General features: G+C 40.1%; 2 protein-coding genes across 5 annotated transcripts in view; one reads left to right on the top strand and one right to left on the bottom strand.

Moving 5' to 3' along the window:
• Nucleotides 1-9,805, bottom strand: part of LARP4 (La ribonucleoprotein 4) — a 71,652-nt gene extending 61,847 nt beyond the window's left edge. For 2 of the 4 annotated variants that reach the window (XM_005892024.2, XM_070370764.1), the window contains exon 1: nt 9,650-9,805. In XM_005892024.2, coding sequence (XP_005892086.1) covers nt 9,650-9,667 — 18 coding nt within the window. In that variant the 5' untranslated portion in view covers nt 9,668-9,805. The remainder of the gene's footprint in view (nt 1-9,649) is intronic. The other 2 variants (XM_070370763.1, XM_070370765.1) reach the window with 2 other exon arrangements.
• Nucleotides 9,806-13,933: 4,128 nt separating this feature from the next.
• Nucleotides 13,934-17,391, top strand: part of FAM186A (family with sequence similarity 186 member A) — an 83,480-nt gene continuing 80,022 nt past the window's right edge. Inside the window, exon 1 of the mRNA XM_070370114.1 lies at nt 13,934-14,101. Coding sequence (XP_070226215.1) covers nt 13,934-14,101 — 168 coding nt within the window. The remainder of the gene's footprint in view (nt 14,102-17,391) is intronic.

Raw genomic sequence — 17,391 nt, 5'->3', positions numbered from 1 at the left:
TAGGAAAGGCAGAGAAACCAAAGATCAAATTGCCAACATCCTCTGGATCATAGAAAAAGCAAGAGAATTCCAGAAAAACATCTACTTCTGCTTCAATGACTACGCTAAAGCCTTTGATTGTGTGGATCACATAAACTGTGGAAAATTCTTCAAGAGATGGGAATACTAGACCACCTTACCTGCCTCCTGAGAAACCTGTATGCAGGTCACGAAGCAACAGTCAGACCCAGACATGGAACAGTGGACTGGTTCCACAGTAGGAAAGGAGTACGTCAATGCTGTACACTGTCACTCTGCTTATATAACTCACATGCAGAGTACATCATGAGAAATGCTGGACTGGATGAAGCACAAGCTGGAATCAAGACTGCTAGGAGAAACACCAATAACCTCAGATAGGCAGATGACACTACTCTTATGGCAGACAGCAAAAAGGAACTAAAGAGCCTCTTGATGAAAGAGAAAGAGGAGAGTGAAAAAGCTGGCTTAAAACTCAACATTCAAAACATGAAGATCATGGCATCACTTCTTGGCAAATAGATGGGGAAACAATGGAAACAATGACAGACTTTATTTTCTTGGACTCCAAAATCACTGCAGATGGTGACTGAAGCCATGAAATTAAAAGACGCTTACTCCTTGGAAGAAAAGCTATGACCAACCTACACAGCATATTAAATAAAGCAGACACATTACTTTGCCAACAAAGGTCCCTCTAGTCAAAGCTATGGGTTTTCCAGTAGTCATATATGGATGTGAGAGTTGGACTATAAAGAAGGCTGAGTGCCAAAGAACTGATGCCTTTGAACTGTGATGCTGGAGAAGACTCTTGAGAGTCCCTTGGACTGCAAGGAGATCAAACCTGTCAATCCTAAAGGAAATCAATCCTGAATATTCATTGGAAGGACTGATGCTGAAGCTGAAACTCCAATACTTTGGCTACCTGATGTGAAGAGCTGACTCACTAGAAAAGACCCTGATGCTGGGAAAGATCGAAGGCAGGAGAAAGCAGAGATGACAGAAGACAAGATGATTGGATGGCATCACCAACTCAATGGACATGAGTTTGAGCAAACTCCAGGAGATGGCGAAGGACAGGGAAGCCTGGCGTGCTGCAGTCCATGTGTTTGCAAAGAGTCAGACACAACTGAGCAACTGAACCACAACAAAATACCAAGTCATTTTACTTCAAATTGGTCATCTTATAAAGCCAACAGCTAATTATACAAATGAGCTCAAAAAACCCTCAAAACTCAAATATCAAAATAATCCTTTTCAAAAAAGGATAACTTTTAATCTCTAGTGTGTACAGTCAAGTCAGCAAACCATCTGTTATGGAAACCGAAATGAGACTTATCTTTCATAAGTAATATGTGAAAGAAAACTCACAAATTTATTGTGTACCAGACACTCAGTGCTTTACTTTGACTGTCAATCCTCTTAACAACTCTTTGAGATAGAGAATAAGTACGATATTATCTCATACTTTAACATTATCGTGAATTTACAGATAAGGAAACTGAGAAGCATGTGTTAAACAACGTGTACAAGGTCACACTAGAAAGCTGTCTAACTTGAGCAGGCAGCCTGGCCCCAGAATCCATGTTCTTAACCATTCTTTTATGCACTCTTTCATGTAACTGTATCTTATCATTATTACTCAGTCACTGCCCTCCTATTTTTTTCCTTCCTCCAACTCAAAAGAATAGAATAACCCTATTTCCCTTAGCTAGCTCAACTGTAATTCTCAATGCCTTCAACAACAAACTCTTTGATACCAACCTAGTACACTATCTTGGCTTTTTAATGATATGGGAGAAAAAACTTGCCAACAAGCACACAGTGAGCCTCTAATCTCTTCTGAAAAAAATTATCATACAAACCAGGACATTTTTGAGAATAAAATGGGACAGCTGTTCCAGAAAACAGGTGTACACTATGACTGTTCAGGTCAAAACGGGAGGTATGGCCAATTTTACTTGTTTTGTAGTTTGTAGCATCCAGTGGTATGAAGATATTGCCCAAATCTACACTACATAAACCCTGGATTACTTCTGACTTTTCCGTCCTGACACAGAAAATACTCTTCTCTTTCCTCAATAATACATAAACCAAACAAAACTTAATTTCACATCCTTGGCTCTCTGCCTATGCTCATACCATACTCCTAGTAATATTCATCTAAAGTATTCCTCTGTCTTTAATTTAGACCCAGTCATGATTATATATATATATAGAGAGAGAGAGAGAGAGATTTTCTAAGCTAAAAATTGGTTCAAATGTCTTGACAAGGCAATAGACCAGACAGGAAGCGTGAGTATGTGATATTCCAATTTCTTTTCCTTACATTTACTTACACTTACACATTAGAAGGGTTTCCCTGATGGTTCAGATAGTAAATAATCTGCCCACAGTGCAGGAGACCTGAGTTCAATCCCTGGGTCAGGAAGATCCCCTGGAGAAGGGAATGGCAACCCAATCCAGTATTCTTGCCTGGAGAATTCCATGGACAGAGGAGCCTGGTGGGCTGCAGTCCACGGGGTCACAAAGAGTTGGACACGACTGAGCGACTAACACACTATACACTGGAAAAAAAATTTTTTTCCCCAAAAGAGCAAATATAAAGTGTCTATTTGCACTTTATCAACTGTATTTATTTAAATATTGCCATAAATATTGCCATAAATATCCTTTAAATAAATGAGTCTGTATTTTAGCAGACTGCAGTCTTCATCCTCATTTTAAAGTTTTCTTTGCCCAATTAATAGTATAACCAAAGTAGAAAAACTTTAAGGTAATTAACTGCTTTGCCTTACCAAGAATCAGAGAAAATTAGTAACAAGCCTAGGATTACATAGAACTCAAAGATATATGTCTCTCTCTCTCTCTTTTTAATATAAAAATATTTATTTTAATTGGAGGCTAATTACAAGATTATAGTGGTTTTGCCATACATTGACATGAATCCGCCACAGGTGTACATGTGTTCCCTATCCTAAATTCCCCTCCCACCTCCCTCCCCATCCCATCCCTCTGGGTCATCGCAGTGCACCAGCCCCAAGCATCCTGTATCATGCATTGAACCTGGACTGGCAATACGTTTCACATATGATATTATACATGTTTCAATGCCATTCTCCCAAACCATCCCACCCTCACCCTCTCCCACAGAGTCCAAAAGACTGTTCTATACATCTGTGTCTCTTTTGCTGTCTTGCATACAGGGTTATTGTTACCATCTTTCTAAATTCCATATATATGCGTTAGTATATTGGTGTTTTTCTTTCTGGCTTACTTCACTCTGTATAATAGGCTCCAGTTTTATCCACCTCATTAGAACTGATTCAAATGTATTCTTTTTAATGGCTGAGTAATACTCCATTAAATCAGTGCTATCACACAGTAGTTTTTGCAATAAACAGTGCTACTATCACATAGTTTTAATAAATTTCCCAAAAATATCAAATATATGAAAGTAAAAATTTCAGTCATTTGGAAGGCCATATCCTGGACAATTTACATAATGACACACTTGCTGTGATGATCAAATGATAATGTCTGTCAAGACTTTACCTAGACTGTATTGCAAACAAGGTTTACTGTATCACATAAACACCATTGCTGCTGCTGCTGCTGCTAAGTCACGTCAGTCGTGTCTGACTCTGTGCGACCCCATAGACCCCAGCCCAGCAGGCTCCCCCATCCCTGGGATTCTCCAGGCAAGAACACTGGAGTGGGTTGCCATTTCCTTCTCCAATGCATGAAAGTGTAAAATGAAAGTGAAGCCGCTCAGTCGTGTCCAACCCTCAGCGACCCCATGGACTGCAGCCTTCCAGGCTCCTCCATCCATAGGATTTTCCAGGCAAGAGTACTGGAGTGGGGTGCCATTGCCTTCTCCATAAACACCATTAACACAACCTAAATAGCAGAAGAATCACTCTCAAACTACAGATAGGAAGTTGCTCAAAAAAAGTTGTCACTTGCCTCAGGTCATAGCTAACATTTGATCCCAGGATTCCAAACCAAAACCCTTACAAAAAATCATAGTGCAAAAGTTTACAACAGAAACTGGAAACCTCCCTCAAGAATGAACTTTAAAGAAAACACAATTTAAGCAAAACGCAGAATATAGGAATGATAAATTAAAATGCTATAAGCACTATCAGAGCTAGAGTCATTTTTCATTTCACTTAAGAATACTCGAAGTGGAAATTAAAAAATCTTTTTTAAGACTTCACAATGACAGCTCCATTAGTTTCTCCATTTCCTCTACTTTCTGCTCCTCTGAAATACAGTCACAGACCCCATCTCTAACCACAGGGTCAAAATCTTTTTTTTTAAGCTCCTAGGTATGACGCAGTGATAAAGAATCTGCCTGTCAATGCAGGAGACGCAGGTTCGATCCCTGGGTCAGAATGATCCTCTGGAGGAGGAAATGGCAACCCACTCCAGTATTCCTGCCTGAAGAATTCCACAGACAAGAGGAACCTAGCGGGGTACAGTCCATGGTGTTGCAAAGAGTCAGACACAACGGGCACAACAGACACAACTGCAATTGAGCACACGCGCACACATGCAAAGACCAAAATTATAGATGTGAAACATTCATGTCTAGTACTCAGGATCATTTCCATCAGCTGGAAAGTAATATGGAGCAGAGAGACAGGCTGAACAAATCCAACCAGATAGAAAATAGTTGAATACCAATATTTCTCATTTCTAGTTTTTCACATGTAATTTGAGGCATCTAGAGGCACTTCTACATCTTTATATTCACTTCTGAGCATGCTATTCCACTTTTCACACTATGAAAACAGAAAATAATTTCTACTTCATTTTCAATCCGTTACATCTGAACATATTCCTTTGAAAATGTCTATCCATTTAAAAATTCTGCATCCAGAATTTTCCAATAAATATTCCAAAATCAAATTGTTCAAAAACTTCTCAGCCATTTACTTATTTATTACTTCCTGGCAATCAGTTCACAATTTGTGTAGACATTTTCTTTTTTTCAGTCATTTTTGAAAAAGCATTTTCAGTTGGTGATATGTAAGAACTTTTTATAAATACAAACATATTTAAGCTAACAGGGAAAAACTGAGTACTGCACTGAGGGCAAAAGACACAAAACTATTCATAATTACTGTAATATAAAATATCAATTTTTATTATTAAGGCAAACATGTCACTTATTTCAGATTCTAAGGCTAATCTAAAACTTAAAATGTTATCACCTAAAAAAGCAGAAAAATTTACAAGTCCGATAAGTTATTTTTAAAAATGTGAAAGGGACATCCCCTGGTGGTCCAGTGGTTAAGAATCTCCCTGCCAATATAGGGGACACAGGCTCGACCCCTGTGCAGAAGATTCCACGTGCTGCGGAGCAACTAAGCCGGTGCGCCACAACTACTGAGCCTGTGAGAGCTGCAGCCCGTGCTCGACAGGAGAAAACACCACAATGAAAGTCCATGCACCGCAACCAGAAAGTAGCCCCCACTCATCACAACTACAGAAAGCCTGCACAGCAATGAAGATCCAGAAATAAATAAATAAAATGCTTTTTAAAATTGTGTAAGATCTGGGGGAAGGGAGAACAGGGATTTACTGCTTAATGTGTACAGAGTTTCAGTCTTGCAAGATGAAGCTTCTGGATAGGGATGGTGGTAGTGGTTGCACAACAATGTAAATATTTGAACTGTATATTAAAAATGGCGAAGATGATACATTTTATGTGTACTTTCCATAATTAAAATTATTTTTTAAAAATTATGTGCGAGTATTAAACATCCTTGAGTATTCATTTTTCGGGAAAAACTCAGAGACAGAAATCCAATTAAAACACTGTCAAACAACTAGAGCATACATAATTGGCTGGAAATATTGGAGGGAGGAAATGATCTGAAAAGTGAATAAAACGTTAGCAAACCATAAAAATATGAAAATAACTGCAAAGTGTCTCCTCAGTGCTCAAAAATTAAATAACTCAATAATCACCAGAAGAACACTGCACTTTGCCATTTCAAACTTTTGGAATTTTTGTAACCAAGTATTTTGGTGCACTGGAGAAAGCAATGGCACCCCACTCCAGTACTCTTGCCTGGAAAATCCCATGGATGGAGGAGCCTGGTGGGCTACAGTCCATGGGGTCGCTAAGAGTCGGACACGACTGAGAGACTTCACTTTCACTTTTCACTTTCATGCATTGGAGAAGGAAATGGCAACCCACTCCAGTGTTCTTGCCTGGAGAATCCCAGGGGCGGAGAAGCCTGGTGGGCTGCCGTCTAAGGGGTCGCCCAGAGTCGGACACGACTGAAGCAACTTAGCAGCAGCAGTAGCATGTTGGAGGACGTTTGACAATTTGGTATATTACCCAAAAGTTTTTACCTCTACCCAAAGACAGACACTGTATGTGTCTACTTCAGAACAGAGGTGAGATAAAAAAACAATAAACTACTGAAGTCTGTATAGCCCTTTGTCTGCAAGATCAAGTTTTTAAAAAGTTACATCTTAAGTATTATTTAAAATAGGATTCCTTGTCTGCCTATAGATTTCTACTGCAGTAAACTGCAATTTGAAGAGGCCATGGCAACCCACTCTAGTATTCTTGCCTGGAGAATCCCTATGGACAGAGGAGCCTGTCAGGCTACAGTTCATAGCATCGCAAACAGCTGGACACGACTGAGCGACTAAGCACAGCACAGCACATACTGCAGTTCAGAGTTCTAACTCCAGCTCTACTCACTGGCTGCATGATCTTGAGCAAGTTTCTTTAATTTTCTGTGACTTAGTTTATCTCTAAAATGGAGATAATAATGCTACCTACCTCACAGGTAGGTTTGAGTTGATGTATATAAATGTATACATGTAGCAAGACTTAAGAGGCCTGACACACAGTAAGCACAATTTATGTGTACACCACTATTATTCTAGTATTATCATTAATATCCTCTATCCCACTGATTCCAGTTATAAAATAATTAAGCTAGGGTCTCTCCAGAAAAATGCATGCAAATAAAAGATTTTGAACACAACTGCAGAGGACTCATCGATCCTACATTAGAGAACTCCTATTCAAAGCAACTTAGTTTATAGTCAAGTGGTTATTAATCTCCTTGGACCTTTTCAGTAGTCCAATTAACCTATGAATCTCTTCTCAGAATATTTTTAAGTATATGAAATGTGCAGAACCACAAAATAAATTATAGTTACCAAAATATTTTAAAATGTCTATTTTAGTAATAAATGTGCTTCTTCACTAATGAATTAAACAAGACTTTCTTACATTTAACAAGGAGCAACACACATAAATATTTCATGATATCTGCAAAAACTGTAATATGAAAACATTTCTCTCAGTGCATCCATTTGAAATGTCAATAATTTTTAATTTTTTTCAATCCTAGATTTCAATTAGTAGCTAGTGAAAATAAATAGGTAATTATTTTTTTCCCTCAACCAAGTTCTGTGTTTAGGGACCCAGATTAGGAACCCTCGGGTCACTGGAAAGTAAGTGCAAAAGTAAGTTTTGGAATCAGTGACTTGTGTTCTAGAAGTCAGACTTCAGACTTTAGTCCTCACATTATTTACACCTGAATGACCTTGGACATCAAACTTCGGAGCTTTAGTTCCCTCATTTAGAATAATTCCTACATCATGAGGTTACAGGGACTGAATATTTAGTTAACAAAATGCCAAAACGCCAGTGTGTTATATTTTACTGATTTTAATACCATGTAATTAGGCTCAAATATTTAGTGCCATTGTTAATTTTCAGGAAAACTCATTATATGTAAAAACAAAGAAACGAAACAATGACAAAAAACTAAAAGCCAAATACTGATTTACAAAGAAAATGATTAATGGAAATATTAGATATACATAACATTAAGTGAGTCATGATCTGGCATCAGAATGACCTGTATCTAAATCCCAGCTCCACTATTTTAGGTGTACTAAGTTATTTAACCTCTCACCTCAGTTTTCTCATCTGTAGAACACTGTAATGTTGTTTTAGAAATAAGAGAGGTTCAGCTTAAGCTGTCAATAAATGGAGCTATTATTAACGTTCACGTTTTAACAAAGCCAAAGCGATCAATTTGGAACTCAAAAGTTTGTTTTGGAATTCATCTTGATATAACTGAAACTTCACAGTCTTTTGCCGGGTAAAACACATACACTTAAAACCCGCAGTATTTGCTTGGCATAACATTCCTAATACAAACTGGGGCTGTTTAAAATCATATCTGATTTCTTATTCTGCCCAAGGAAATCAGTGAGGATTAGAAAAACAAAACAGACTCAATAACTTAAAATCTCTTCATGATGTACTTGGAATGTTCCAGTGAATGTATCAATGTTGAAATGTTCTAAAAGGTAGCTGCCTCTTTAATATCCAATTATCAGCTACACAGTCGATTAAAAAACAAAACCGTAGAAGCACGTTATTTATGTTGGAATATTATGGACTAAGATTCCTCCCTTACTCTGAAAGAAACCCGCCACAGACTGGCCCTGGTTCCCGACCCATTCTACAACCTGTAAATTCCTTCTTTCATTGAAAAGATTCTTTTTATGGGCATAGTTAACAAGTGCCAAGTTGCGAGGTTGCAGCTTTGCTGGTGTGACGTTTTCACAATGCTAGAACAATACGATCTGGAATCTACTCAAAGCATTAGCCAGGCAGTCAGCTGATGCTCATTGCACACAAGAGAAAGACAGAAATAAGAGAAACCGAACCTTGTATTTATGTAAAACAGGTATCCGCTACCTTTAAAACTGAAATAGGCCAACAACAGATGTTCCGGTTAAAGTAATAGAAGTGCTGCAGTCCATAGGGTCGCAAAAAGTCTGACACGACTTTGCGACTGAACAACAAATTGTTAAATAACAATACAAAAAAAAAAAAAAAAGCTTTGCCCGAACTAGGTTTCGCTCGTTCTTGGAATTTTTCCTGTAAAGGGCTCTTATCCGTTCATAAAACCGGTCCCTCATCACGGAGTCGCTGCCTGAGTTAACTTTTACAAAAGGTCAAAGCGGTGCCTTTCAAGGCTTCCAAATCCTACAGGCTTTCTCCTCCGTTCACAGTAACTCGCTTTCCACCCACAGAACGTTCCAGAGACGAGGGATGGGGACCAAACAAAATCTGGTGGGGACTGCTACAAAGAAGCTTTCAACTTTCTTTCCCGAACACTTAGACGGAATTTCACCTTCCTCCCTCGGCGGCCCCACATGTTGCTCGCCTGCTCCCAGAGGGCCGCGCGAGGCCTCGCTTCACCCGGAACGCGCCCACCTGATTACCCTTCTCTCCCCAGACTCCGCCCTCAGCCCCCCCACCCCCAGCTCGCCTCCTTTGGGAGGTCCATATGGGACGCTTTCCCCTTCCTCCGATCCTCAAGCCGCACCAGACAAGCCTCGATTCTCCACCTCAGATTCTTCCCAACCAAGGCACTCGCCCCTCTCACAGCCTCCTAAAGTGCGGCAAGCGCGCAGCGCGGAGCCGCGGGCCTGCACGGCCCAGGTGCTGTGTCAGCCTGTCTGCCGGCTCCGCGCCGTGTACGGCCTGGAAAGTCACATGGCGCTGGGACCGGCCGGCGCCTCCACACTCCAGCTCTCCTCAGAGCACGATGAGGTTCCCAAGTCCACTCACCTCCACGAAGAGCAACATGTCTTCCTCCGCTCGGCCCAATCGTTCTCGCCGACGCGACTCCAACTGGCTTACAGGCCCGAGCCCCAATCGCTAGGATAAGGACACTCGCCTGGCCCCTCCACCCGGCAGCGGACCCGGCTCCTCCCCCGCCGTCAGCCGCTGCGCCCTGACCCGCCCTGTCCCACCTCCCTTGAAACAGCAACTGTTTCCGGCTCTAGAGAACAATTGCTTCCGGGAGAAGAGAAAATCCTCGGCGCGCTCAACTTTTGCACTACCTTTTCCAGCCGCAGTTTGGACTGTACTATTATCTGACATGGGGGTGGGGGGGTGCAATCTATCAGAGGAATGCACCATTCTGTGCCACGGGGGTGTGGAAAAATTTTACGGGCACATTTTATCCCTGGCCCATTGGAGAGTTACCGTAATAACTCCGCAGTTTCTCATGGCCCAAGACCTATGCTATGCTATGCTAAGTCACTTCAGTCGTAGCCGAGACTGTGCAAAGTGTACTGAAAAATGCCCGGCCCTACTGAAAAGGCGATGACTCGCAGAAAAAAAAGAGAAGGGGAAAAAAGCAGCAGTAATGGTAAACATATTAACAGCAACCCGTTCACATTAAAGGCCTGGCAGTATTCTAACTATTATATGTGAATTAATCTAAACAATTCAACGCAATAATACTGTTAGCCCCATTTTACTGTTGAAGGAGCCCTCTAGGGCTTCCCTCGTAGTTCAGTTGGTAAAGAATCTGCCTGCAGTGCAGGAGACCTGGGTTCAATCCCTGGGTTGGGAAGATCCCCTGGAGAAGGAAATGGCAACCCATTCCAGTATCCTTGCCTGGAAAATCTCATGGACAGAGGAGCCTGGTGGGCTACAGTATGGGGTCGCAAAGAGTCGGGTACGACTGAGCGGCTAACACTGGGAGAGTGGGTTTCCCTAAGACACACATTCAAAGAACTTTGCCCCACGTTCTCTTGAATCAGGTACCCACATCTTTGCTCAGTATGTTATTTGGTAATATTAATACTTAATCTGGATAGCCTCTTCATTGATGTCCTGCCATCAATTCAAATGAAATACAATAAAAAAAATTTTTTTTAATTAATCTTTATAATTATCTGTGAGGTGATCCCAATTCTTTATCATCTTTAGCCACACTTACTAGGATTTATCCCTCCCTCAACAGTCCCACTTCTATATCTTAACTCAGACATTTGTCGTTTGAAATAATCATGTCTTGATTTTTCAATAAATTTTTTCTACTACATTATTTCAAAAAATCTTCCTAAATTGAAGGTTTCATTTTCACCAAACTGTTATTATATCCCATGTAATCTCCCTTGTGTGTATGCCTGCTAAGTCGCTTCAGTTGTGTTGGCCTCTGTGTGACTCTATGGACCGTATCCCACCAGATTCCTCTGTCCATTGGATTTCCCAGGCAAGAATACTGGAGTTGGTTGCCATTTCTTTCTCCAGGGGATCTTCCCAACACAAGGATTGAATCCTGGTCTCCTGCATTGCAGGCAGATAGGGAAGTCTAAATTCAAGATTACTTCACTTCAATTAAACCAGTTACTTTCCCCCTGAAGTACAAACTCAGCACTCACCTCCAAAGCCATGGCTCAAGGTATCTTCCTTATCTGGAATGCCTTCATTTGTCAATCAACCTTCTCTCTCCATAAGGTTTTCCCAAAGACTCCGTTCCTCACAGATCTCTTCTTCATGTCCCTTGTTTAGCACTTGAATATTATATTCTAACTTAAATTCTTTTTTCTTTTTTTGTTGTTTTTCAGTTTCTTCACGGGTACCCTATCATATATTCTTAACAGTCTAGGATAATGGTAGCCACATAGTCATATCTCAACAAATGCTCGTCAAATTGAAGAGATTTTTTTTTTTAATTTGTTTTAAAAAGCCTTCATTGCCAGTTGCTGATGAATTCCATGCTGCATAAAAAGTATGAGGGAGAGAGAAAGCACAATAATACTAAATTAGTTTAGTTGACCAGCATGTAGGCCACTTTGTGAATGCCTACTAGGGTAAGCAATGTAAAGGAATCAAGAGGAATTAAGTTATTAAAGGACCTCATAATTTAATAATATTATCAACAAAGTAATTTAATAGATTAATTGATAATGTCAAGGAATATTGGGTAATGATGGATATTTTAATGAAACCTCACATTTCTAAAAACAAATAATTCTCCTTAATTGTGGCCCTTTCAGAAAACATTATGAACTCCCTTGAATAAATAGACTTAATTGTGACTTATAGGAAAGGAGGGAGTGATATCTCATGGGGAGGGGGAGGAGGGTATAATCTTAACAATAAAAGAAAATGTTCCGGACTCAGAGAAGTTTCCACAAGGAAAGGAGTTTTAATATTTATTTATCTCCTTACTTACTTACTTATTTAGTTGCACTTGGTCTAGTGGAGGCGTGTGGACTCCTAGTAGCAGCATGTGGGATCTAGTTCCCTGACCAGGGATCTAACCCGAGCCCCCTGCATTGGGAACACGGAGTCTCAGCCACTGGACCACCAAGGAAGGAATTTTAAACTATAATGAATGTACAAATATTTTAGACAATTTCCATGGAAGTACTGAAAAAGAGTATGCCAAACGTTAGATAAACCTAAAGTACAGGGACTTCCCTGGTGGTCCAGTGGTTAGGAATCCACCTTCCAATGCAGAGGACACAGGTTCCATCCCTGATTGGAAATAGAATCCCACATGGCACAGGGCAACTAAGCCTGTAGGCTGCAACTATTGAGGCCCGTGTGCACTAGAGCCAGTGCTCTGCAACAAAAATCTGCATGCTGCATAGAAGAGCTAGCACAGCCAAAAAAGGAAAAAAAGAGACCTAAGGTACAGCATCTGGTTTTGAGAAGTTCAACAACTAGTGGATAGAAACAAATAATAGTTACACTTCAATAAGTACAATAATACGAAGTTTACAAGATGATTTGGGACCACAGGGGAGGGATAACTTAGACAACAGGGTCTTAAAGAGAAGGGAAAATATTTATATATTGCTTGATACTTTTAAAAGACAATTACATTATGATCCCCTGTATCCCTTTCTCCAAAGGACTGAAACAAATTGTTTAAATTTACAAGTTTTTCAACAAGCACTCATAAAGTACTCATAGTTCTCATAGAGAAATTGGTATACATCTACAATTTGTATAAAATCTAAAACCTACATAGTTTTACATATGTAGGTTTTACATAGTTTAGGAACACACCTACAGTAAAACTATATAAACATAGACTAGACATAAATACATCAGATTTATGCTTGTTATGGCCCTAAATACATCAGATTTATGCTTGTTATTGCCCTCTAAAAATGGGTAACGGGGAAGGAAGGAATCTAGAGAGAATAACAAACTTTATCTCTAATGCTTTATTAAAAATATCTGCAGCAAATATGACAAAATGTTAATATCTGTTCATTCTAGGTGATAGGCACACGGCTATTTGTTATATTATTTTCTGTACTTTTTTGTACTTTTTTAAATTAAAAAATAATCTACACCACCAGCAAAACCATCTGTCCTTTAATTGTTCCAGTGTCCAAAATATTTTCACCTCCTCTACAAAGGAGCTGCCCAAAGTGATTTTTTCAGTTAGAAAGCAGCCTCTAAGCATACCCTTCAATTTCTCAGCCAACTATGAAACTTCAAAGCCTTCTTCAGTCAGGCTCCTTGAATAAATGAGCCACTAGGCAGTGCAAAGATTGTAATCTTCATCCAAATACTATCTTCCAAGCTACTACAAGTCTAGGAAAAGTTGAGAGGCAGCTGAGGAAGTTGTAATGCAATTATTCCATTACAAGCTTAAACATTCTTAAGCAAAACCTCAGGAAGAGAGAAGAACCAGGAGTTAAAATTGATATACTGGATCCTGAATTCTAACACCTAGATTTTTAAGCTCATTTAAGCAATGCTATATCGTTATTTCTTTTATAGTTCCTGTTGTCTATTCTTTCCTACCCACCCTCCCCCCTTCACCCGCTACCATCACAGCATATAGAATGCCTAATTCTCTGCATACAGTAAGCACTCTTTAAGTGTTTGAGTCAATGATAATGTCACAATGGATCTAATATGACATCACCAGGACCGGAACACCATGGGTAGGATCAGGGTACTCCACAATCTCTGGGAGCAAGAAAAGCCACTTCTAGCTTCCTTGTGGATGGCTTAAAAGCATTTGCCTATATTTTGTAAAAAACGAAGAAATAAAAGAAAATCACTCAACTTCCCAAAACATTTATCAAAATGTCAACTGAGAAAAACGAAAATGAAGCAGAAAAAGAAATTTTCGATTTCACCAAAATGTACAAAGCTGTCCTAGAAAGATCAGAGGTTCCTAATATTGAGATTCCATTTGCAGTTCAGGATGTCATCAGTAGGATTGAGCAAGCACAGCTCCAGCGAGCCAGAGAGGTAAGTAGTAAATGAAAAGTTTTGGATTGCAACTTTCTTTTTAACCTTTCCCTGAGCAGCTACTTTATTTTTTTTTTTCAAAGACTCACTTTGTTTTCATAATATTTGACTTAGATAACTTTGATTCCAAATGACAATTTCCTCTGACTGTGGATCAGTCAGTACAGTTCAGTTGCTCAGTCATATCCGACTCTGCGACCCCATGAACTGCAGCACGCCAGGCCTACCTGTGCATCACCAACTCCCGGAGTTTACCCAAACTCATGTCCATCGAGTTGGTGATGCCATCCAACCATCTCATCCTCTGTCATCCCCTTCTCCTCCTGCTCTCAATCTTTCCCAGCATCAGGGTCTTTTCAATTGAGTCAGTTCTTCACATCAGGTGGCTAAAGTATTGGAGTTTCAGCTTCAGCATCAGTCCTTTCCAATGAACACCCAGGACTGATTTCCTTTAGGATGGACTGGTTGGATCTCCTTGCAGTCCAAGGGACTCTCAAGAGTCTTCTCCAACACCACAGTTCAAAAGCATCAATTCTTCGGTGCTCAGCTTTCTTTATAGTCCAACTCTCACATCTATACATAACTACTGGAAAAGACATAGCCTTAACTGGACAGACCATTGTTGACAAAGTAATGTCTCTGCTTTTTAATATGCTGTCTAGGTTGGTCATAACTTTTCTTCCAAGGAGTAAGCCTCTTTTAATTTCATGGCTGCAATCATCATCTGCAGTGATTTTTGGAGCCCCCAAAAATAAAGTCTGTCACTGTTTCCACTGCTTCCTCATCTAATTGCCATGAAGTAATGGGACTGGATGCCATGATCTTTGTTTCCTTAATATTGAGCTTTAAGCCAACTTTTTCACTCTCCTCTTTCACTTTCATCAAGAGGTTCTTTAGTTCTTCTTCACTTTCTGCCGTAAGGGTGGTGTCATCTGCATATCTGAGGTTATTGATATTTCTCCTGGCAGTTGATTCCAGCTTGTGCTTCCTCCAGCCCAGCATTTCTCATGATGTACTCTGCACAGAAGTTAAATAAGCAGGGTGACAATTATACAGCCTTGACATACTCCTTTTCCTGTTTGGAACCAGTCTGTTGTTCCATGTCCAGTTCTAACTGTTGCTTCCTGATCTGCACACAGGTTTCTCAGGAGGCAGGTCAGGTGGTCTGGTATTCCCATCTCTTGAAGAATTTTCCACAGTTTATTGTGATCCAAACAGTCAAAGGCTTTGGCTTAGTCAATAAAGCAGAAATAGATCTTTTTCTGGAATTCTCTTGCTTTTTTGATGGTCCAGTGGATGTTGGCAATTTGATCTCTGATTCCTCTGCCTTTTCTAAAACCAGCTTGAACATCTGGAAGTTCATGGTTCACGTATTGCTGAAGCCTGGCTTGGAGAATTTGGAGCATTACTTTACTAGCATGTGAGATGAGTGCAATTGTGCGGTAGTTTGAGCATTCTTTGGCATTGCCTTTCTTTGGGATTGGAACGAAAACTGACCTTTTCCAGTCCTGTGGCCACTGCTGAGTTTTCCAAATTTGCTGACATATTGAGTGCAGTGCTTTCATAGCATCATTTTTTAGGATTTGAAATAGCTCATCTGGAATTCCATCACCTCCACTAGCTTTGTTCATAGTGATACTGCCTAAGGCCCACTTGACTTCACATTCCATGATGTCTGGCTCTAGGTGAGTGATCACACCATTGTAATTATCTGGGTCATGAAGATATGACAGAATATGGTCCACTAGAGAAGGGAATAGCAAACCACTTCAGTATTCTTGCCTTGAGAACCCCATGAACAGTATAAAAAGGCAAAAAGATAGGACACTGAAAGATGAACTCCCCAGGTCAGTAGGTGCCCAACATGCTACTGGAGATCAGTGGAGAAATAACTCCAGAAAGAATGAAGGGATAGAGCCAAAGCAAAAACAACACCCAGTTGTGGATGGGACTGGTGATAGAAGCAAGGTGCGATGCTGTAAAGAGCAATAGTGCATAGGAACCTGGAATGTTAGGTCCATGAATCAAGGCAAATTGGAAGTGGTCAAACAGGAGATGGAAAGAGTGAATGTCAACATTCTAGGAATCAGCGAACTAAAATGGACTGGAATGGGTGAATTTAACTCAGATGCCCATTATATCTACTACTGTGGGCAGGAATCCCTTCGAAGAAATGGAGTAGCCATGATAGTCAACAAAAGAGTCTGAAATGCAGTACTTGGATGCAGTCTCAAAAACGACAGAATGATCTGTGTTCATTTTCAAGGCAAACCATTCAGTATCACGGTAATCCAAGTCTATGCCCCGACCAGTAAAGTTGAAGAAGCTGAAGTTGAACGGTTCTATGAAGACCTACAAGACCTTTTAGAACTAACACCCAAAAAAGATGTCCTTTTCATTATAGGGGACTAGAATGTAAAAGTAGGAAGTCAAGAAACACCTGGAGGAACAGGCAAATTTGGCCTTGGAGTACAGAATGAAGCAGGGCAAAGGCTAGTAGAGTTTTGCCAAGAGAACACACTGGTCATAGCAAACACTCTCTTCCAACAACACAAGAGAAGACTCTACGCATGGACATCACCAGATGGTCGACACCGAAATCAGATTGATTATGCTCTTTGCAGCCAAAGATGGAGAAGCTCTATACAGTCAGCAAAAACAAGACCAGGAGCTGACTGTGGCTCAGGTCATGAACTCCTTATTGCCAAATTCAGACTGAAATTGAAGAAAGTGGAGAAATCCACTAGACCTTTCAGGTATGACCTAAATCATATCCCTTATGTGGAAGTGAGAAATAGATTTAAGGGACTAGATCTGATAGACAGAGTGCCTGATGAACTATGGATGGAGGTTCCTGACATTGTACAGGAGACAGGGAGCAAGACCATCTCCAAGAAAAAGAAATGCAAAAAAGCAAAATGGCTGTCTGAGGAAGCCTTACAAATAGCTGTGAAAAGAAGAGAAGCGAACAGCAAAGGAGACAAGGAAAGATATACCCATTTGAATGCAGAGTTCCAAAGAATTGCAAGGAGAGATAAGAAAGCCTTCCTCAGAGATCAGTGCAAAGAAGTAGAGGAAAACAATAGATTAGGAAAGACTAGAGATCTCTTTAAGAAAATTAGAGATATCAAGGGAACATTTCATGCAAAGATGGGCTCAATAAAAGACAGAAATGGTATGGACCTGACAGAAGCAAAAGATATTAAGAAGAGGTGGCAAGAATACACAGAAGAATTGTACAAAAAAGATCTTCACGACCCAGATAATCACAATGGTGTGATCACTCACGT

The sequence above is a fragment of the Bos mutus genome, chromosome 5, assembly GCF_027580195.1.
Source record: "Bos mutus isolate GX-2022 chromosome 5, NWIPB_WYAK_1.1, whole genome shotgun sequence".
In the NCBI taxonomy this organism is placed as follows: domain Eukaryota; kingdom Metazoa; phylum Chordata; class Mammalia; order Artiodactyla; family Bovidae; genus Bos; species Bos mutus.
Note: the sequence above shows the minus strand (reverse complement) of the source record. Positions and strands in the feature narration are given on the sequence as shown.